General features: G+C 47.8%; 1 protein-coding gene and 1 pseudogene across 2 annotated transcripts; both read right to left on the bottom strand.

Moving 5' to 3' along the window:
* On the bottom strand, positions 1-4,325 carry LOC144110754 (iris-like; annotated as a pseudogene). Its single transcript, XR_013309918.1, has 4 exons — positions 4,094-4,325; positions 3,080-3,343; positions 2,113-2,420; positions 1-368 (listed from the first exon to the last, which is right to left on the bottom strand). The product of XR_013309918.1 is annotated as an iris-like (transcript).
* A 2,059-nt stretch (positions 4,326-6,384) lies between these two features.
* On the bottom strand, positions 6,385-9,819 carry LOC144110673 (uncharacterized). Its single transcript, XM_077643730.1, has 3 exons — positions 9,234-9,819; positions 8,037-8,117; positions 6,385-6,633 (listed from the first exon to the last, which is right to left on the bottom strand). The coding sequence occupies exons 1-3, from the start codon at positions 9,578-9,580 to the stop codon at positions 6,396-6,398; spliced, it is 666 nt and encodes a 221-aa protein (XP_077499856.1). The 5' UTR covers positions 9,581-9,819; the 3' UTR covers positions 6,385-6,395.
* Between the last annotated feature and the right edge of the window lie 12,401 nt (positions 9,820-22,220).

Below are 22,220 nucleotides of genomic sequence, written 5' to 3'. Positions count from 1 at the left end.
CGCACCACACCGTTCCAAAACCCGCCCCATAACAAGGAACAGCCGAGATCTGCCCTGAAAACGGGACCCCGCACCAGAGGCACCACTCGAACGAAACAGAGTTCCTCCAGAGTGGTGCCAGTGCGCTCTTTGGCGCAAGGGTCCTAGCTAGCCCGCGTAACCGAGCCGAACAAGAGGACGCTGTCGGGGGTCCCTGCCGAGCACCAGGAACAGAAAGGGTCGGTCGACCGTGAAGTCGAGGTTCGGCCGCTCGGCGCAGTCGGCGATCGGGGGCAGCGCGGGCGTCGACTGGGCTCCCGCTGATCGGACCCCGGTGCGGAAGACGGCGAAGTGCTTGGCGGCCGACGCTTTCAGGCGGACTGCGTAGCAGAAATCAAGAAAGCTTTTGAAGACCAAGTAGGAAAAAAGAATGCGCAAAGTGTTTTTTCTTACTGTTGAAAAAAAAAAAAACGAGAGACATAGATGTAAAGATGTGAGCAAAATACACGTAAGAGAATCCACTGCATTTAGAGGGACCCTAGTGTGGATTAGATTTTATTTAAGGAGTAATCACTCAGGAGCGTAATTTGAATTTCAGATGGGAAGCTTCTGAGGAAGCTTATACGGAGCTTTTGTCCATAAACATACGGCTTCTCGAAGGCGGACACTAAGAGTCATTACTTCCTAACCAACATAACGAATCTGCCCATCTTAAGGGCCGCCTGAAATTAGCAGGTAGGAGTCACAAGCGAACTCTTCACTCCGAATAAAGAGCCTTTTCTGACATACGAGCGAAATATAGGAACGGTTGAGTCCATTACTTAAACAAAGGAAACATCCTTATAACAAGCAAACAGAAAAGTATTTTTGGATCCCGTATTTTGAAGTGGTCATTGCTGGTATGATGATTTCGCTGTTTCTTTGCTACTGGTGCTGCGTGCAAAAACAAAAAACTCCGGAGCAGGGAACGATTGAAAATCACAGATCGTGAGCGGCTGATAGCACTTGAGACAGAAGGCACATTTACTGAGATAGAAGAAAAAAATAGAATACTAATCTTCATCCCGCTCCAAAGTTATCCAGAAACCAGGATACGACTTATTTAAAAAAAATCAGCAAGAGCCGTAATTGGTCGAAAATTTGACACGTGTCCGCCTCATTCGACAAAGAAATCACGGACTTTGTGTTCGTCTGTGCGCGCGTGATTGTGTAAATTTAGCAGTGTTCCAAGTGGCCAAGCTGGTAGAGTCCAAGCCGATGGAGGAGTTTTCACAACACCCTTTTCTTGCATACCCTATGTCATTATTTATGTCAAATTTGTTTTGTCAGTGAGAGATTTGTACAGCCTATCTTTAATCTTGTACGGTCATGCATCTCTCTTGTTACGCATTGTTTTCTTATCTAGCTATGGTTTGCTAGCCAAAGCAATGTTGGCTAAAGTGGATGATTCGTGCAGTGCAATGCAGATGCAATGGAGGGTTCGCATCAATTTTGACCGCATGGGCACTCTGGCATGCCACGAAATCTCATGTATTTTTAGCATTATGAAAATGTGGCCGCCGCGACAGGGGTCAAACCGCAAGGACTACCACGTTTAGCAGTGGAGTGTCAGGGCCACTGGACCATCGCGGAGAGTGCGTAACTCTAAACTAATACTTGAACTCTAACCAGAACCCGACATTACGGAGACTGACCGCGAATGGTTAGGATGTACTTCACCCCGCCACTTGTTATTAAGGCGAAAGCCTTTAATGGCTCATACTCGCGGTAACCGTCCGTCCGATCACGTGACCTCGCGGTGTCCGTCCGTTACATCTAGGTCACTTAAGTCACGTGACAAGGCAACCTGCCAACTACACTTCGAGCAAACTGTACACTGCTTTCGCCTTCCTGCAGTTAATAGTTATCTAAGTGCCTCCAACGAATTTTTTTTGCTTTCTAACCAGGTATCTTTAACCATAAAATAGCTACACTAATTTCTTGGTTTTTCTTAGTTCCGCTTTGGCTTAGTTCATTTGTTTGTGATAACCGGCTCCTCCTTTCCCTACGCTTCCATCGTATAATAAGTTAATTAAGGTTAGCACTCTTCAGTGGCCGTACCAGTGCTGGTGCCGTCGCTTCTTTCATTGCTGGCGACGTTGCCCATGTTGGAGAAGTCGGCCGCTTCGCCGAACGCATCCGGGGCGCCCATGGCGGGCATGACGTGCGCCAAGTCGGTGGCGCAGCGGAGTCTCAGTCGAGGTAGGGTTACGTCGACGGGACCACGATGCTCGAGTCGTGCCAGACAATCCAGTATCTTTTCCCTGGAGAGACTCCGCTCGAGCGAGGCCAGGCCATCGGGCTCGTCCGGGGTCGTGGGGTCCGGTAGGAAGACGAGCATGGACTCGACAAGCGGAGACTCGAACGGAACCTCAAGCACCGTCGCCCCGATATCGACGCACCTGTGGTGCAGGTTGTGCGTAGGACCGCCGGTTAGATACGCCTGAGTGTTGCACGATGATAAGATTTGAAGAAGGTGCGGAAGGGCCACCGAGAAAATTTCGGTGATAACTGCAATGACCCGCCTTTTTACAGCGACAGTGGTTGGGGTCACGCTTCCTGTTTACACGGCATCCTTGACGTTGCGCGGCCATTCGATTTTAGAGATTTTGATATCCCGGAAATTTCCGGTGCCGGTAGTACAGAATATGTCGCCTCGTACCGACAGCTCACGCCTGCGATAGCCTGTCTATTACAGGCAGTCCCATGCATTGCACAACGACTATGCAGCACCCATTTAAATCGCTACGAATTCAAAGCTAATAAATGATACGCAGGTGTTTAGATTTTCACCACACTACTTATACATGGCTGGCAATAACCTAATAAATACGAGGCGTTACAATACATAACTGGTGATATGCAGCAAGTACACATTACGGGCTACCGCAACAAGCCTCAGTAACCATAACAGGATATGCTGGCTCAGTAACGTAGCCTGGAAATACATTACCACGCATTAAACCTGTAATGTGCGAGCCAATTTAGGAGCGAGTCTGCGTACAGCCAGCTGGTGCAGCGAATCAGAAGGCGCTGGTAGAGCATGGGCTACCTGCCGTACCTCGCCCAGCGGTAGGGCGCTCCCATTCGACGCATTGTGTTCACGAGTCTGGTGGTGCCGGAGGCCTCCCGGAACGCTCTCCGGCACGTCCGGTACAGGGCGGGCAGATGAGTCTCGAGGACAGCCAGGCTGGCGAACACCAGCAGGGAGCTGGGACCGACGCACTCTGAGGTGAACACGGGACTGTCGAAGGCGAAGCCGGACAGAGCCCGGAACAGGCCGTCCATCGACTGGCGGCACTGCTCGGAGCAGGCGGCAAAGTCCCTGCAGTGATCCAACAGGCACAATGATATTCGTAACTTGAACGACCATCTCGAAGGCATCGACATCAAAGCAACACTTGCCGTTGGGCTAGACAGGTTTTTTTCAAATACTAGAGGAATCGGCGCACATTGACACCGAGCACGAGAAGAACGATTGAACGGACTAAGCAGAACGTTCAGTTGGGCGACCCGGGCAGCGCTCGTCCCGTGTCCTCCTTGTTCTTGTCCGACGTTGTTCGCGCTGTTTTACAAAAGATTCCTGCTGGTTCCTGAAGGACATGAAAAGCGCATCATCAGGTGTGCTTTTATGGTGACAGTCCTTGGATGGAGTGCATTATGCGCGTTTCATTTTCGCTCCATCAGAATCGGCTTATGAAGGTGGCTCACTCATCAAGTGTTTAATGACACGGCTCATGAGCCGCTGCGGCAGCCCAATGGCCTCTGCGTCGTCGCCTATTGAGCGCCATGCCACCGGAGTGAATGCTGATCTCGCGGCCGCTTTGCGATAGAGGCGAGGTGCAATACACGCCCTTGTCAAGAGAACCCCAGGTCATCTCAATTAATCCGGAACCCCCACCCTACGGCGTTCTCGTAGTGCATGCAGTGCTTCTGGACGCTAAACACTAAGCAGCACCACAGAATGCTGTTCAGCTACTCGAGATGCTAGTCGAGAGACAGCTATTCGAGAGACATACAAGGGGCAGGGGACGGAAGACAAGACGTCTCCATTTTCGTCATAAGAGGACCGCACCTGGCGTGTATCTGCGGCGACAGCATGACCAGCGGCCGGTGGTAGCGGGCCGACAGGCGGACGCTGGCGTCGTGGAAGAGCGCCAGGTAGCCCGTCATGGAGCCCGCAGAGCCAAGCTTTTGCCGCGGCCGGTGGAAGTCGCTGCAGAAGAGCCGGCACGCATGCAGCCCGAAGGTCTCCAAATACGAACCCCGGCGAACGCCGGAGGCGCCGCCACAGCAGGACGCGTCGGCGATGGCATCTCTGCGATATTTGCATTATACGACCGTTTAGGAACATCTACCCTTACCAAGGGTTCGTTAAAGGGTAACGAAGTGTATTCTGAGAGTAGGCCAAACTTAGCGGGAGGTGGCAGAGAATCAGGTTAGCAGATGAGATCAGCAGGTTTGCGGGCAAAAGATGTCCTTAGCGGAGGCAGGACCGGGCTGAGAATCAGTGGGAAAGGTATTTTCCGGAGTGGACGTAGTGGGGCTGACAATGATAGAACAACGAAGGTGGCAGTGATGGTTACCTCTATATTAAGGACAAGAACTTAGGCTTCGAAAATCACACACACTTTAACGGAAAAACCCGCCGCGGTGGTTCATTGCCTAGGCCGCACGGCTACAGAGCCGGTGTACCCGGTTTCGAACACAACCGCGGCGACCGCGTCTCGATGGAGGCGAAACGCAAAGGCTCCCGTGTGCTGTGCGATGTCAGTGCACGTTAAAGATCCTCAGGTGGTCTAAATTATTCCGGAGCCCTCCACTACCGCACCTCTTTCTTTCTTTCTTTCTTTCTTATAATAATAATAATAATAATAATAATAATAATAATAATAATAATAATAATAATAATAATAATAATAATAATAATAATAATAATAATAATAATAATAATAATAATAATAATAATAATAATAATAATAATAATAATAATAATAATAATAATAATAATAATAATAATAATAACAATAATAATAATAATATTAATAATAATAATAATAATAATAATAATAATAATAATAATAATAATAATAATAATAATAAATCTTTTATTGCACATAACGTGTACAGGGCAATGAAACGGGCCTGTCAAAGCCTCTAGTGGCTTGAGGGACTTGCCCGGCAAACTCGGCAGATGGACGTGCAATATAAACATAGAATATGATCATAATATCAACACAATACTAACACGAAATGAATAGGGACCAACGTGCAAAAGGTTAGGAAAAGTAACATGAACAAGTAATGAAAATAAACTGCAAGGCACCTAAGTTAAGACAACAGTAGTTTAACAATTCGTGACTGATGGTGAACATTTTTCAGACATATATGAACCGTGTTACAATGAGTGAACGATGATTTTTAGCACTTTTTTGATGTTGCGGAAAACACTTCTTCTGGCAAGTCATTAAAAATTTGGGGAACTTAATAATAATAATAATAATAATTGGTTTTTGGGGAAAGGAAGTGGCGCAGTATCTGTCTCACTCGGTGGGCACCTGAAGCGCGCCGTAAGGGAAGGGATAAAGGAGGGAGTGAAAGAAGATAGCAACGAATAGGTCCGTAGTGGAGGGCTCCGGAATAATTTCGACCACCTTGGGATCTTGAACGTGCACTGACATCGCAGAGCACACGGGCGCCTTAGCGTTTTTCCTCCATAAAAACGCAGCCGCCGCGGTCGGGTTCGAACCCGGGAACTCCGGATCAGTAGTCGAGCGCCCTAACCACTGAGCCACCGCGGCGGGGCAATAAGTGCCATCAGCACTCGGTGTTCCCAGGTGGTCTCCCTCCCAAGTACTGACCGAGCCCAAAGCTGCTTATTACTTGGGAGGGAGACCACCCTCGTTTGTGCTGCATGAACGCGAAAAAAGGGACGCTGTGCTGGTAAGAAGCGAACAGTTTTAACTATTTCCACTATGTCCTATCCGCGGTATGGAAAGTGGTGGCATCCATCAAAGCCCGTAATGCGAGCTGTATATAGGACAGCATGTTGTGATGCAATTTGCGATCTAAAATTATCTGTACAAACCTGTAAAACAATCGAGGCGTTAACAGCAGTTGAAATCGGTGGATGGTCACAAACTTAGACTTGGAAAAAAACGGGAGGGAAACAAAGCGGGAAGTCATCCAAAAATCTACACTTTCTGCCAGTGTTACATAATTTGTTAATGTGATTTCTTTCGTTCACTTCATGTGCTCTCTGTCGCCATTTCCTAATTTGCCTTTAGCAACAAATCAAACTTGCTACTTCATCGCAAAAATATTCGCCTCGCGTTTCTTAAGAGACTTCTACAGATGATGTTATGCAACGTGTCGACTCACGTCGGTGGGCCGTCGTCTTCCGGAAAACGGAGCAGGTGTCCGAGCTGGTGCCTCGTGTTCCCCGCGGCGCCGTGGTGCATCATGACCAGAATGCAGGCCGCGTAGTGCGGCGACAGCAGCACATTTCCACGCTCGCCACCGCGGCGCAGGGCAGCGCACAGGTCCAGGGGCAGCTGCAGCAGAGGCCCGCACAGCTCGGGCGGCAGCGAGAAGGGCGACGCCGACGGGGACAGCCTGCGCCAGGAAAGCAGGCTTGACTGGTGCAGATGACGTCATTACCATTTCTTTTGGTCATGGCAATGCTAGATGGGGGCAGAGGCGCTCTAAAGCGAATGTGTGCTCCATAGCAGGCAGCTCAACCAGTTAACATAAAGTCGACTTCGGTGTACTGTGCAGCCCCGAGAGGCGTTATTGCCAGAAATTTCAAACCAGTGATGATGATGGTGACAGGCATAGCACCCCCCCCCCCCCCGCCTATGGCGTCACTTGCGGCAGCCTATAGATCTACGAAGAACATGAATGTGAAGTTCATATAGAGCAACTACGGTGTCAAGTGAGGCAATGCACTAAAAGGAGGTGGTGTTAACCCGCTGTTGCGCCGTCATAGTAGTGCCGAGGATGCTTGCTCAAAAAAAAAATACGAAAAAGTATTTTTGATACAAAATATCTCCTCTAAGCACCTCATTTAGGTGCAATGGGAATATGGCTGCTGCATTCGATTGAAGTTCAGTTTATTAAATCTATTGTAACGCCTTGCGCTGTAGGAAGTGAACTGGTACCCGTCATGAAATATTGATCTGTTGAAAACGTTTAGGTGTGTTGCAGTAGCGGTTACGAGGATTACTTTCAGAGAGTGGTATTCCTATACAGTCAAAAGCGACTGAGCCAATAAATTTAAATCTCAATCTGAGTCATTTTGTGAGTACAAGCAGTCAGTTTACCAGTAATTAACGCGCAAACGGTCATACATACAGCTGTACTTGAAGCATTTAGCCATTAGTAAAGCTCAGCATAGGCTACGTGAGGCAGAAAAAAACTGCTAGATAATAGCTGATTCTTCATTCTTCGCTGTTCTGGCTGCTCTACAGGCTGGTTTTAGGAATGCAGTGAATCTGAACGACGAATTGCATTGTAGATATTTCATGCCTTATTTGACATATACTGAATTTTGACGTCAGAGACACCGTTTGGTTGCTTAAACCAAAACAGCATGCAAGAACTACAATTATAAATGATTTAGTTGTAGATAAATACCACGTGCCAGTTCATGTGTACTGATGTTTCACGCACTATTATAAAGCAGATAACACGAATCTAAAAATATGGCGTCTCTACACCAAAGGGATAATGTTCTCATTGCATGTCTCGCTAAAGTCTGTGTACTGCGATTATTTTGAGATATGGTATTACGAACTTCTCTCCGTTAATTCGGTTGGCTCTTTTCCGGACAGCTTAACATGACCTGTATTATTTTTCTTCGTATAGGCACCTCCGGTTTCTTGCATTTATTTCAGTCAACTGTGTTAGCCTCGATTCCGCTCCGCAAATGATAGAACTACACGTCCCCGTCTTTCGCGCTGGTAGATTCGCTATAGTACGAGAGTCAAGCAAAGTGAACAGCAGAATCGGGTGTGTACCTCATGCTGAGCAGTCCGCTCCAGCCCATGGGCCGGTAGCTGATCGGAACCCTCACCGAATGTCTGTCCGGCTGGCTGGAGCTGCAAGTGAGGAGGACGGGGTGCCATTAGAGATTAAGAGGAAGAGTGAGTCGTACGTCGTGATCGTGAAAATAACGTGCGTAGCATTCCTAGAGAGTCCCTCTAAAAAACGGTAACATATGTACGTAACGTAAGGCACGCATTTTCTTTTAGCTGTGTGGTCTCTAGCGAGCGGAACGACGCAAAGGCGCCACCTAAACGCTTCCATGCCCGGCATCGCTGGCAATCACACTTTGAAGACCGCCACCGAATAACGGTCACGCTTAAGTATTTCCGCCTGATTTCTTCGTTTATATTGAGCTGACTGTTTTATTCCAACGCTTTCAGTCATTGAAGGATCCAAATGGGCATGTAATATCGCTAGTTTTAAAAGCAAGCGCTCAGTAATGAGGGGAAGCCACGCCTTATTGAAGGTCTTTTTTCGAGTACAAAGAAAAAGCGGCCATAGTGACGCTTGCCTACGCTCGCTCTTTCCACTAGGTTATTCTAGTGGGCCGGAAAGCGAAGTCAAGGAAACGCACTATGGCATGTATCTTTCTGCCTGTGGTGCCAATCGTGCTTTAGTGTTAAAACCGCAAAGAAAACAAACACCTGAACAGAGGTCTCGCACACGAATATTGACGGACGATTACGAAAGTCGATAATGCCACAGCTGTTAGGTGGCGCGTTACGCTGCTAGCTACCCTCCAGGATCTTCCCGTGAATTAATTCCTGCTGTCTATACCTCTGCTCTCGCCGTGGCAGGTGCCTTTTCGGTCTGTACTGCCTGCCACGGTTGTCAGGTGTCGTGTTACGCCCACTACGCCGCCGACGACGACGCTGACGACTACGACGCGGAATTCTATAACGGGCACCTAAGAACTGGGCTCTTAAAAATGCATAACCGCGCTTTATGAGTACTATCGCGCTCCTGGCCGTTCCGCGGTCTGTGAATGAATGCATGCATACACATCGACCAGCTAGCTGAAGTCATTGTTCCGCTCTGTCAGCATATGATAAATAAATCGGGGTCTGAGTGCCTGTGAAGTCTTAACGGAGACAACTGCTAGTGGCTGGCTAGTGTGGCCACCGTCGGTGACGCGTAGAAGTCCGACAAGGATCTAATGTCTCGCTTACCTCCTCCTGTGTCGTCTCGTACTGAGGTCCAGAGACTGGCACCGCGACGTCTGCGTCAGCGTGGTAGCGCTCGGAGTCCCAGTGATGCTATCGGAGGAGGAGGGTGTGGACGAGTCCCTGCTCTGCCTGCGACGCTGTCGCGTCAGCTGCTCCGGCAGCTGCCTGTCGCGAAGTGACGACGTTCGCGCCAACTGCGACTGCTGACGATCCTCCTGGATATCCTGCTGTTGCGGCTGGGATCCCCGCTCCTGACTCTGGTCCTGCTGTCGTGGTTGGTCCTGTCCCCGTCGCTGCAGCCCTCGGTCAGGTGGTAGACCGCCGTCATCGGACGAACCTGAGGGATTCATTTCCGATGCCTTCGGAGGGGAGGCTGTTGTGTCCCCTGCTTGGTCTTTAGGTGGTGGCTACGGAGTCGGGTGAAAGAGACGGCAAGTCTACGAAGGGGCAGAAGCAAACGCTCTTCGAGAGGAACACCGACGTGGGGATCTGATGAATCGTGCGCGTGTGCCACGGTGTCCAGCGCAGCCGTCGCGTGCTTGCTCGAGGGGTACTAGGGATAATGATGATGATTGCTTCAAATGACGCATTCGCATACGGCTCAGCATTTGCCAGGTTTCGGCGCAAATACCAAATTACAGGCTTTAGTTTCACCAGTGCTTCAAGACACTACCGATGAAGCAGCAAAAGAAAAATTTCAATGTAACTTGAAGGAATTTTAATGAAAGTTGAAGAATCTTTAATATTAGTTGGAGGCAAACAGGGATGATAATAAGAAAGAAGATATTTGGATAGAAGCTTACAAAGCATGAAATATGGAAAGGAGTTTGGCAAGTGATGAGCGAAAGTATTTCCAATTTTCAAGCCAAAAATCACGCCCTCGCCAGGCAGCACATGGAAACCAGTGAGAGAATAAGGATATGATAATTTTTCTGACCGGCTCTTAGCCCTAAAGAGAATAGAAGAACAACTTTATCCTTCGGAAAGAGTTAGGAAGGGAATCATAGGATAATCGAATTAAACTTCATGGTGGGCTCTGTTTCCGCACTGGACGTCAGGTAGCTTCACAGAACAGCCTTGCTGCCACCTCTTCGGCCCCGTCCATCACAAAGTGTTGTACGCCATAGAGTGTCATAATATAACTAGAAGGACAGCTGGCGGCGATTCACTTATTCCACCATAGAGAGGCGCATAAATAACGGGAAGATGAGGTTTCTTACTTGGCTTGGCTATTGTAAGGCATAAAACGTGGATTCAGCCATAAAGACACGACTCTTCTCGGGTAGAACCTCAAATAAATGCTCTGAGAGTTTCTCTATCGGGCTAACACCGAAATTTCATTTGCGTAAATCTAATGCAAAGGCAAGATAACCGCTGGTCCTTAAGGTTAACGGAGTGACTCGGCTACTGATCAGGAGTTCCCGGGTTCGAACCCGACCGCGGCTGCTGCGTTTTTATGGAGGAAAAACGCTAAGGCGCCCGTGTGCTGTGCGATGTCAGTGCACGTTAAAGATCCCCAGGTGGTCGAAATTATTCCGGAGCCCTCCACTACGACATCTCTTTCTTCCTTTCTTCTTTCACTCCTCCTTTATCCCTTCCCTTATGGCGCGGTTCAGGTTTCCGCCGATATACGAGACATATACCGCGCCATTTCCTTTCCAAAAAAAAAACAATTAATATTATTAATTATTATTATTATTATTATTATCATTATTATTATTATCATTATTATTATTATTATTATTATTATTATTATTATTATTATTATTATTATTATTATTATTAATATTATTATTATTATTATTATTATTATGACCTCCAAGAGAAGGCAAGCGTAGCAGGGGCGGCAGAAAGTTAGGTGGGCGGAGGAGATTAAGAAGTTTGGGGGGATACGGTCGTCGCAGTCTGCAAATGACAGGGTTAATTGGAGAGACATGGGAGAGGCCTTTGCCCTCCATTGGGCGTAGTCTGGCTGATGATGATGATGATGTGAGAGGAGTTCCCCCCTTAGTCACCGGGTATGCTGTGAGCATTTGTGGACTAGTCGCATCTTCGGTAAGGACGAAGGTACCGACACCACCTCGCCTCTCCAATAATAATAATAATAATAATAATAATAATAATAATAATAATAATAATAATAATAATAATAATAATAATAATAATAATAATAATAATAATAATAATAATAATAATAATAATAATAATAATAATAATAATAATAATCATCATCATGTAGGATGCGTAGTGTATACGTAGTACGACAGGAATGGAACGGGGTAGTGCCTTTCTGTGATGATCTCCGGCCATAGGTACTGCAGACAGCATAACCGACGCTCTGAGATGATCCGGAAGGTTTTTCTAGTCTTAGAACTTGTGATCTTGGATCCAACGGCTGTGTCCTCGGAATTGTTCATCGCAAGCTTCTCGTTAAGCATAAGTTTGCCGCATTAACACGCATACCTTTTAAGGGTGGATGTAATTTCACCAGCTTGAAGAGCAACAGGTGGCTTGGCAACGGAGGTCTGCTCGTTCTTAAAAATAAAGGAATCTATATTTGGCATTGCTAAAAAGTGTCTCGTTTAATGACGTCATCGTGCACGCGCATTTTTTTAGCAGTGTATTCAAAACAACCTTTCAATAAATTTACGCTTACCCAAAGCAACACAAGCTCTAAAATAATGAAGAAAGTGATTAATTTTTCGTAATTGAGCACTCATTTTATTGAGTCTGTAATTGGGTACAAAATTTGGTGGCATTTTAATTGAAGTCTCTACAATGAAAAAATTTCTTTTCCTTCTACATCATGCAAAACTATTTCTATAGTTTTCACCGAGAGCGTAAGCGACTGCTTCGCCTTGCAGCCCCATTTTAGAGTTGGCGGCAAGGTTATGTACAAACAAAATTATCTGCATGACATGTGCTAAAGTCAAGTAGCGTGAAAAAGAACAAGTGCAGTTCTGGAGGCAGACAAAATATTTAAGCACTGTGGTGGAACAAAACGAGTGATTCGACACTGCGCATATAGCGTAGAGAAAGAGATGGAAAGGTTTAACTCTTCTAAATCAAGTTTTACAGAGAGAAAGCTGTGTTGCGTTGTTTCGTAAGTCTAGCTTCTCGTTTTTCCTGGGTTTCAAAGCCTGGTTTGCTCGTTTCCTCTGCAGGACACCACCTCGACGAGCTATATCGACTGGATGATCAGACGCGGCTTGACAGCAACGCCTAAATGTTGGCGCACTCGGTCTGGTGCGCGCATCCATGGCGGAACTGAAGGAGAAACCGCCGACGTAGCAACTGTTGCGCACTCTCCTAGTCACATGGTGTCACAATGGCTAAGCCGGCTGGCACACGCAGCTGCGCCTCTCCCAGCCTGCCCTGTCCTAATCACGTGGTATCACAGCGGCGGGGCCGGAGAACGCGCGCATGTACCCCTCTGCTAGGCGATTCACGTGGTTTCCCTGCGCTCCGGGGCCTCAAGGTCAAACGCGCATCAAGATTGACCTTGGAAGAAATGTAGTAATAGAGAGCTTTCGCTCTAAAAGCGCACTTTCTCATAACGGGGGGATTTAATTTTAAGCCCTCAAAGAACAATCCGCGACAGTCCATACACGAGAAGTGAAATAACAAAATAAAAGCAAAGAGATATGGGCCGTTCATGAACGTGCCTGAGGCAACCTCAAAAGGTTATTTCTAATACCTTTGGTTGTTGTGATCCGAGCTTGTTTCGTTTGAATATCTTATCTTGACAGAACAGTGTGAAGCATTTGTTCCGGCTGACGTTCCCTCTGAGCATTGCGGCTGATATTGTGACTAAGCGCTGCGTTGTTCTCTGATTTTATTTGAAACTTGTGTGCTGACATGAACGATACATGAAAAAAAAAATTCAGGGAAGCGGGGGCCACTTTGCTGACCTGAAGTGCCGTGAGGCGGAAGCTTTTAGCGCGGTGTTTGTGCTTGTGTCACTGATGTGTGGTTAATATGTTAAGTATGCAATTGTTTGTGAATCTTAAATTCTGGAGACACTGGAGGACGTTTGGGAGGCATCCGTCTGATTCGACGCCTTTGCGCAAACTCTCTCCAGCGTCCTAGACAAGAACTACATACGCGTTGACAGGAAGTAGCGTAGTCGTTAGCACGCTCGGCTACGGAACGGAAGGTTGACGGTTCGAATCCACTCGTGCACAATGACTTTTTTACTTATCAAGTTGCTGAAGAACGTAACGGACGGACGGACGGACAGTCTAGTGGCCGCGAGTACGAGCCATTAAAGGCTTTCGCCTTAATATCGATCGTGCCATACTGCCAATTTCTTTCGGCGCCAGGAAACCAGCATTTGTTTGCTCGAGCCAACTGGGCTCCTTCATATCCACATGATATTTGAACGCTTAGAAAAAGCTCTTGTGCAAGAGTAATGTGGGTATTGGCAGTGATAACGCGAAATTTGTGAGAAGTTGTGCCATATGCACATTCATTTGGGTATTTTATTTTCTCTATACTATCCACAAATGCAAATATCCAAAATTTTAAGGAAGAAACTAAGATAAACACTGTGAAGTAGCCATGAATGTGTCTATTGAGATAAAGTATAGTTCAGGCAATGTCAAATCCTATTCTGTTCATTTATCATAGTAATGCTTGATATCACGGTTTATCATTTCTACAACTGAAAAGCCCTCTTGGCACTACGTTTTTCGATGTATTAAAACGAAGGCAATCAATCCGCAGAAATTACATTGTTACTTTAGTCATGCATGCTAGCATGCAGCTTCGTATCTAAAAATCATTGTTGAATGCAAGAATTGAAGAAAGAATGTAGCCGTAAACGAAAAACGGAGCTTAACTCGGATGTGTTATTAACATCGTCGGTGTACCGCGTCACAATATTTTGTGGGCCCTCTTAGGTTGCTTGGCGTGGATTTTTTCATTTGTTACGTCACGTGATACAACCGACCCAAGCAAGCATGCTGCACGAGAACCGCGTAAATAAGTTGCCTGCTTATGCAGTCGCGCGACTCCCCAAAGCGCATACAGTCAGGCCATTCGACTGTCCGCCAAAAACTGCTAACACCGAAAACTAGTCCTAAACAAGAACGCTCGCACCAGATGTCCGACTCGAATGAGACAGTGTCACTCAAGAGTAGCGACAGTGCGTTCTGGAGTACGAGGACCTTATAAGGCTCGCGTGACGGAGCCGAAGAGCAGGACGCTGTCCGGGTCCCTGCCGAGTACCAGGAACAGGAAAGGCCGGTCGACCGTAAAGTCGAAGCTGGGCCGCTCGTCGTAGTCGGCCATCGGGGGCAGTGCTGGAGGTATAGATTGGGCGGTAGCTGAGCGGAGGCCAGTGCTAAAGACAGCGAAGTGCTTGGCGGCCGACACCTTCAGGCGGACTGCGATGCCGAGATGAAGAAAATTTTCCCAATATTAAGAAGTCGAAAATAACTGCAGAAAGTGTCTTTTTTGATGGTTGGAAGAGAACTAAACACAAAAGTGGGGAATGTGCGCGCGAAAACAGTCTTGGATGGAATGATTCCTAAAGTGAAGTAGCGTACCTCGAAGCGACTCCTCAGTTTAAAAAGGTCGGCCTTGATGAGCTTCACTGTTCACTGAATCAGTTGCGGGCCCGCTAATCAATCACGAAGAAAAATATATACGAACGTTTGTCTTATTAATAGGGGAATTCACAAACGAGTGATTTGACCTTCTTGAATTTACAGGTATTAGCAAAATTAAAGACAACGCTTGGTTCGCATTCAAGGATGAATTATTTTTTGCGCCGTACTCAAGTAAAAACAAACAAATCAATAAAAAGAAAGGAAGGAAGGAAAAGAAACAGAGAAAAAAATTAACTGTGTTTTCCACTAATTATTGAGGGTGTCTTTGACATGTAATGTAATATGCTAATTTTGCAAGTCGCCTTTCTAGAAATGTGACGTCGACAGGGGTCGGGCTTAGTTCTTGCGCAGCAATCGAACACTGCAAGTATGGGCAGTCACATTGGTTGGAATTCATACTGAACAGTGTCAGGAACTGGTGTTCACAATCACTCGTTCCCAGCCTGTCTCTGATGATGAAAAGAGTTACGGGTTCTTGCAATAATTATACATCTTCCTATGTGTTTGCAGTATGCTTCTGATTAGCCACGTGTTAGGTTAGTTATGCTAGCACTCACTGCATGCACCTGCACCGCCGCCTTCGCTTCTTTCGCTGCTGGTGACATTGCCCATGTTGGAGAAGTCGGCCGCTTCGCCGAACGCATCCGGCGCGCCCATGGCGGGCATGAGATGCGCCAAATCGATGACACAGTGGAGTCTTATTCTGGGCAGGGTAATGTCTACGGGACCTTGATACTCGAGTCTCGCTAGGCAGTCCAGTATCTTCTCCGTGGAGAGACTGCGCTCGAGCGAGCCAAGGCCATCGGGCTTGTCCGGGCTAGCGAGATCCGGTAGGAAGACTAGCATGGACTCGACCAGCGGCGACTCGAATGGAATCTCAAGCACTGTCGCCCCGATGTCGACGCACCTGGGGAACAGGTCAAGAGTAGGCCAGCCGGTTAGATACGCGCTGAGTGCTGCATGATGGGAAGATTTGAGGACGGTTTAGAATATGCCACGAAGAAATTTTTTGTGTGAAAAAGCGCAATGACCTACCTTTCTGCTGCGATAGCTGTTGAGAACACGTTTGCCATTCACGCGACGTCGTTGCACGGCAATTAACATTTTTCAGCGCAGGCTGTGCCGGATATCACTTCGTACTTTTACATGCCGGTATTCTCAATACCAAACTTGCATTTTATGTTACAGGCTACTTCATTCATTGTACGAGGGCGTTACGTTGCTCGCCCGTGAATAGATCGCTTGAATCGCATGAATAAGCTATATGCAGGTGATTACAGTTCTACCATAATGTCACACACAACGAGCCATAGCCTGAAATATATCGAAAATTATAGTAAATTACATGCGATAACCGCTGAACACACATTACAGGCTGCGCCTCAGGCTTGATTCGCCGTTGCATGCTAGATGGCCCGACTCATTTAGCCCAAAGGACACTATTGCATATTATTGCCTGTAATGTGGGAGCCCATTTTGGAGCTCCAGTGCGGCAGCATGTCCTGGCGAGGTGCAAGAACTGCCTGCCGTACCTCGCCCGGCGGTAGGGCGCTCCCATTCGACACATAGTTCGCACAAGCCTCGTGGTGCCGGAAGCCTCCCGAAACGCTCTGCGGCACGTCCGGTACGAGGCGGGCAGGCGGGCCTCGAGCAGAGCCAGGCTGGCGAACGCGAGTAGGAAGCGGGGACCAATGCACTCCGCAGTGAACACGGGACTCTCGAAGGCGAAGCCGGAGAGGGCCCGGAACAGGCCGTCCATCGAATGACGGCACTCCTCGGAACACACCGCAAAGTCCCTGCAGCCACACAGAAGGTGCAATGGGCTTAGCTTCTCGAAAGACAGTTCTGAAGACCATTAGGGCTCGTTGATGGTGGTGCTCCTTGAATGAAGTGTATTTTTTTTTATTCCACCTGTGAAAGTTGCTCGTGAGGTGTTTCATGACATGGCTCATGAGCCGCTGCTCAGGTCCAGTGGCCTTTGCACTCGCCTGCTCAGCACGAATTTGACGCATTGAATCGCATTAATAACTTAAGGCGGCCTAAACTGATGCGACACCCTCCTCTACGACGTCCTTCGCACAGCATGTGGAACCTCTGGACGTTAAACATTACACGCAACCATAAAATGCTGCAAACTAGTTGGTGTATTTCTGTAAACGGTGTTAGAGCTTTACAAGGCATATACAACAGGCTGACGCTAGACAAGGCGTTTTCTCTTTTCTTCGTGAATGGGCCACACCTGGCGTGTATCTGCGGCGACAGCATGACTAGAGGCCGGTGGTAGGGGGCCGAAAGGCTGACTCTGGCGTCGTGGAAGAGCGCGAGGTACCCTCTCATGGAGCCCGTTGCACCCAGCTTCTGCCGCGGCCGATGGAAGTCGCTGCAGAACAGCCGGCACGCGTGCAGCCCGAAGGTCTCCAGGCACGAACCCTGACGAAAGCCAGAGGCACCACCACAGCAGGACGTGCCGTCGATGGTGCGTCTGCGATATTTGCATTATGCGACAATTTACAAATTTTATGATCGCTTACTGGTGGCCCATTATAAGGCAGCGGAGTGTATACTCTCAGCGAAGACAAACTCAGAAAAAGGCGGGAAAGTATCAGGTTGGCGGAGAAGATTAGAACGGTTGTGGGTACAAGATGGTTTTAGCTGAGGCAGGACGGAGCTGAGAATCAGTGGCAAAGGTATTTGCCCCGGTTTGACGTAGTGGGGCTCATAATGACAAAAACGACAACGATGACAGTGATGATGACATTTATATTATGCATAAAAATGAAGCTTGGAAAATCGCACACTTCCTTTACGTTTTTTTTATCCATGTAACCTAAACCTAAGCACCCTTTACTGGCATTACATAACATGGGTCTCCAGCATTTCGCCTCCATGGAAATGATAGCGCCGCGGCAGGGATCAAGCCTATGTATTTCGGGTCAGCAGCCGAGCAACATATCCACTGAGCCAACACGGCGGCCAGGAAACTGTATTCAGGGCACCATGTTGTGAAGTTCGGTCTCAAAGTGAGTTACGCTTTTTGTGACGACTGCGTTGGAGGTGCCAGTTAAAAGAGAGGGCCACAGACAACAGGAGGGAAAAGAGAAAAGCGTGTCATTCCATAACCTGACTTTCTGCCAGTATCGCAGAGTATGTTAGTGAGATTTCTTCTGTTTTGATGATGTGTTTCGCTTTCGCCATTTACTAATATTAACCGTTAGGAACAAGCCGAACTTACATCTTATGGTGGAAACGTTTGCCCATCTTTTCTAGAAACGTGGAGGCTAACGAAAAAGGTTCAGTGTGAGGAAGTTAAGGAAAACGCAGCGAGCTATGGAAAGTAAAATGATAGGAATAACCTTAAAGACAGGAATCGGAAAGAGTGGGCGATGGAGCACACGCGGGTTAATGACATCCTTGTCGAAATCAAGAGGAAGAAGGAGACTTGGGCAGGGCATATAATGCGAACACAAGATAACCGCTGGTCCTTAAGGATATCGGAGTGGATTCCAAGAGAAGGCAAGCGTAGCAGGGGGCGGCAGAAAATTAGGTAGGCGGATGAGATTCCGAAATTTGCAGGCATAGGGTGGGCTCAGCTGGCAGAGTACTGAGTTAATTTGAGAGACATGAGAGAAGCCTTTGTTCTGCAGTGGGCGTAGTCAGGCTGATGATGATACTGGTTCAGTGCACTTTTACTGATGTTGGCAATGAACATCTCGGCTCACCTCGTTGGGCCGTCGTCTTCCGGAAAACGGAGCAGGTGTCCGAGCTGGTGCCTCGTGTTCCCCGCGGCGCCGTGGTGCATCATGACCAGAATGCAGGCAGCGTAGTGCGGCGACAGCAGCACATTTCCACGCTCGCCACCGCGGCGCAGGGCAGCGCACAGGTCCAGGGGCAGCTGCAGCAGAGGCCCGCACAGCTCGGGCGGCAGCGAGAAGGGCGACGCCGACGGGGACAGCCTGCGCCACGCGTCGCGGAATGCAGGCTTGACTGGTGCAGGGGACGGCTTTGATAGTTATGGTCGATAGTGGCAAAAGCACCCTGATGTGAGGCAGTCCTAAAATAGACAGCTCGACCGGATCACATTGAGTCCCCTTCGGTGTAGTAAGGGAATTCGGGACTAGGCGTGGTTACCGGCCGTTTCAAGTGCATGATGGGGCTGAGTAAAATCATAGGAATCGACCGCAACGCCACCGGTGAGAGCCAGCAGGTCCCGTACTGCCATGCATGCAAAATTCGTAAGGAAGAACTGCGCTGGCCTTGCGGGGGTGGGGAGAGGGGTGGCGCAAAGCGCGGGGCAAAGGTTGTTTATCCCCTCCTTCAAAAGATACTGCCAAGAATTCTTGCACGAAAAGAGACTAAAGATAGGATTAGTGGTCCAAGAAAAAAAAAGGTTTTTGAGGAAAGGAAATGACGCAGTAATTGTCTCACGTATCTCGTTGAGGAAGGTGGGAGTGAAACAAGAAAGAGAGGGAAGAGGTGCAACTTTTTTGTTGGCCTCGAAGTTCGAGACAACATGAACAAGCCTTATGTGGGTATGATATGTATGGGAGGCGGAGCGCAGAAAAGGAGAGAGAAAGTTACTGTAGGCACTTGAGGTCCTTACATGCTGTGAATGCGAAAACATCCTGTGACTTAAAAGCATTTAAACTAAAGACCTCCGACCTAAACACGTTTACCACAAAGGCCTTCAACCTAATGCCTTGCAATTGTCACTAATGACGCTCATTATTTAGTAACATTCTTTACCATTCTAAAACTACCACTATCACTATAACTAAATCACTATCACTAACTGCTACTTTCTCTTCTAATGTGATTGCTTCATTGCTTATTATCACCCATTGCTATCTTATGGTTTGCCGTTGACGTCATGCGAGACGACAATGATGTCAATGGGGTTTTTGGACCTCAGATGCTGGACAAGAACCCCGGGAATCTTGCCGATGAGACATATAATGTTCCATTAGTCAGTACCTGATGCTGAACACTCCGCTCCAACCCATTGGCCGGTAGTTGATTGGAACTCTCGCCAAATGTCCGCCGGACTGGCTGGAGCTGCAACGAGGAAGAGAGGGGCGATATGAGAGTTTGGGAAATAGAGCGACTCTTGTACCACGTGATGCTGCGAATTAAAGTTTAGTAGAGCAGCTCTGATAATATATGCGAAGATGGGCAGGGAAATTAGGCGCTTGTAGTGACATACATGTGAAGGAAGCTAACAATCAATGAACGCAAGGAGGGCATAGGGAAATGTTTTCTGTTTTCACTTGTGGTTTAATACATGGGAAATTAGTGTGATCATTTGGCACCTGAAAGATAATTGGTTTTGGTGTTGGTCAATGGGAAATTTAAGGTGCAGTCATTTCTCCCCAAATGATACTAGATTCGACAGTGGGTCTTTGGTTCGGATCCTACTGGTGGCATGTCGTTGTCGTTTCTTCTACATCCTAATCATATTTGAGTTGTAAAGTGTCTACATTACAAATTTTCTGTCGTTTAACACTGCAAATAAAAATACTTTACTTGGTTTCAGTAGCTGTTGGTTTCCTTCGTATGCACGAAGATAAAGCAAGGTACAAATTATTTCTTTTAGAAGGATAGCGTCTCAAGAAAGCGGTACGATATTATAGAACTCCATACCGCCTTCATGACCAGTACCGTTGGGAATGCGGCTTTGAAGCCAATCATGAAATTACAGCAGCAATTAATTATTTCCCCCTGTACAATTTATTTCTCCGTTAATATTGCGCCGAGCCCTACCTTCAAGCGCATTCAGGCACTAAGGATTCTAAATCAGTACATTCTCATCAGCTTTCAGAAGACTGTATGGTCTCGAGAGGCCATGCCTTCTGAAAGTATGTTTCCGAGCTTAAAGCATAAGCGGCCACAGTGGATCGTACCTGCGCTCATTCTTAACAGAAGCTTCTTTTTGTGTGCTAAATGGGAAGAGATTTCCGAGTGGTATGCGCCATCACGGTGTGGTGATATTAGCGATCCAACACTTTAAGAGCGGGAGGAAAACGAACCAATGGACAAGGGTGTCGCACGTGAGAAAGGCATGACTGGCTTCGATGACTTCGTAATCTAAATATTTACACGCGTTATGAATGAACAGTAGCTTCTAATCGAACAGCTTGCTGAAGCCACTGTTCCGCACTGCCAGCTTATGACCACTCGGAGGACGGAAATTTTGCGCAGTGACGGAAACTGCTGCTAGTGTCTGGCCCGTGGTCGCCGTCGTTGAAGTGCAGAAGTCCGACAACAAGCTATTGTCTTGCTTACCTTCTCCTGTGCCCGCTCGCCTCGAGGTCCAGGGACTGGCCCCGCGACGTCTGTGTCAGCGTGGTACCGCTCGAAGCCGCCGTGGTGCTGTCCGGGGACGAAGGTGTGGACGAGTTCCTACTCTGCCTACGACGATGCCGCGTTGGCTGCCCGTCGCGACAGGATGACGTCCGCGCGAACTGCGCCTGCTGATGGTCCTGCTGATGATCCCGCTGCTGCAGCTGTGATCCCCGGTCCTGAACGCGGTCTTCTTGCTGCTCTTGGTCCTGTCTACGTGGCTGTGCCCGTCGGTCAGGCGTTGAAGCACCGTTGCTGGACGAACCCGAAGCATCCATTTGCGATGCCCTCAGCGGCGGTGAGCACCACTGTCACCTGTCTTGTCCTTGTGTACCCTCAACGGTGTCATGCGAAGGCGACAGCAACTTCACAGAGACAGAGAGATCGATGGAAGTGCACGGTCTCCCTGCACGGCGCTGACGTGATGATCTGATGGTAGCGTGCGCGTGTGCCACGGGGCCCAGCGCAGCCGTAGCGTGCTTCCTCGAGCGGTGGAAGGGGTAATAATGATGATGCTTTCTTATACCGTCGGCGTAAAGCCCGAAAAAAGTGGTTTTAGTCTCATCAGCCCATCAAAATAAAATTAAAGCCCCTCTCCCCTCCCTCAAGAAAAATTTCAGAATTATTTTAAAGAACGCTGAATGAAAGTTGAAGCATATGATAAAATTTTTTGGTGATAGTGAAAAATATGACGAAGTTGACGTCAGCACCCAGAAAGTAAAGAACAAAAAAGGAAGGAATGAAGAAATGACGGAAACAATAAGTGTCTATTGAGAGGGAAGAAGGTGGTTGCAGCAAAGCAAATGGAGTCCGATGCATGCAAATACAGGAAGTAATCTTGAAAACAAAAATCACGCGCCGTGTTCAGTATCCTGTTTGAATGCGTGGTGCATGTCGTGTTGAGATCACTGTGCTCTTGACGCCCCTTAATATGAAAAATCAAGCAAGATTAGCAGAAAATCACTGGTAAAGTGAAGCATGCCTTTTGAAGGTGGACGCCATGAACAAGTGAAAGAAAAAAGATAACAGCGTTAGCTTCTTC

This window comes from Amblyomma americanum, chromosome 11 (assembly GCF_052857255.1).
Source record: "Amblyomma americanum isolate KBUSLIRL-KWMA chromosome 11, ASM5285725v1, whole genome shotgun sequence".
NCBI classification, from domain to species: Eukaryota; Metazoa; Arthropoda; class Arachnida; order Ixodida; family Ixodidae; genus Amblyomma; species Amblyomma americanum.
The sequence above is the reverse complement of the archived record's forward strand: the minus strand, read 5'-3'. Positions and strand labels throughout refer to the sequence as shown.

Bases quoted from the DNA above. Each gene is read 5' to 3' on its own strand.
- LOC144110673 (XM_077643730.1), bottom strand. From the start codon at position 9,580: ATGAATCCCTCAGGTTCGTCCGATGACGGCGGTCTACCACCTGACCGA. The intron at 8,118-9,233 runs GTAAGCGAGACA...CCTCACTTGCAG, and splicing joins ACGAGACGACACAGGAGGAG to CTCCAGCCAGCCGGACAGAC. The intron at 6,634-8,036 runs GTACACACCCGA...TTCCTGGCGCAG, and splicing joins AGCGGACTGCTCAGCATGAG to GCTGTCCCCGTCGGCGTCGC.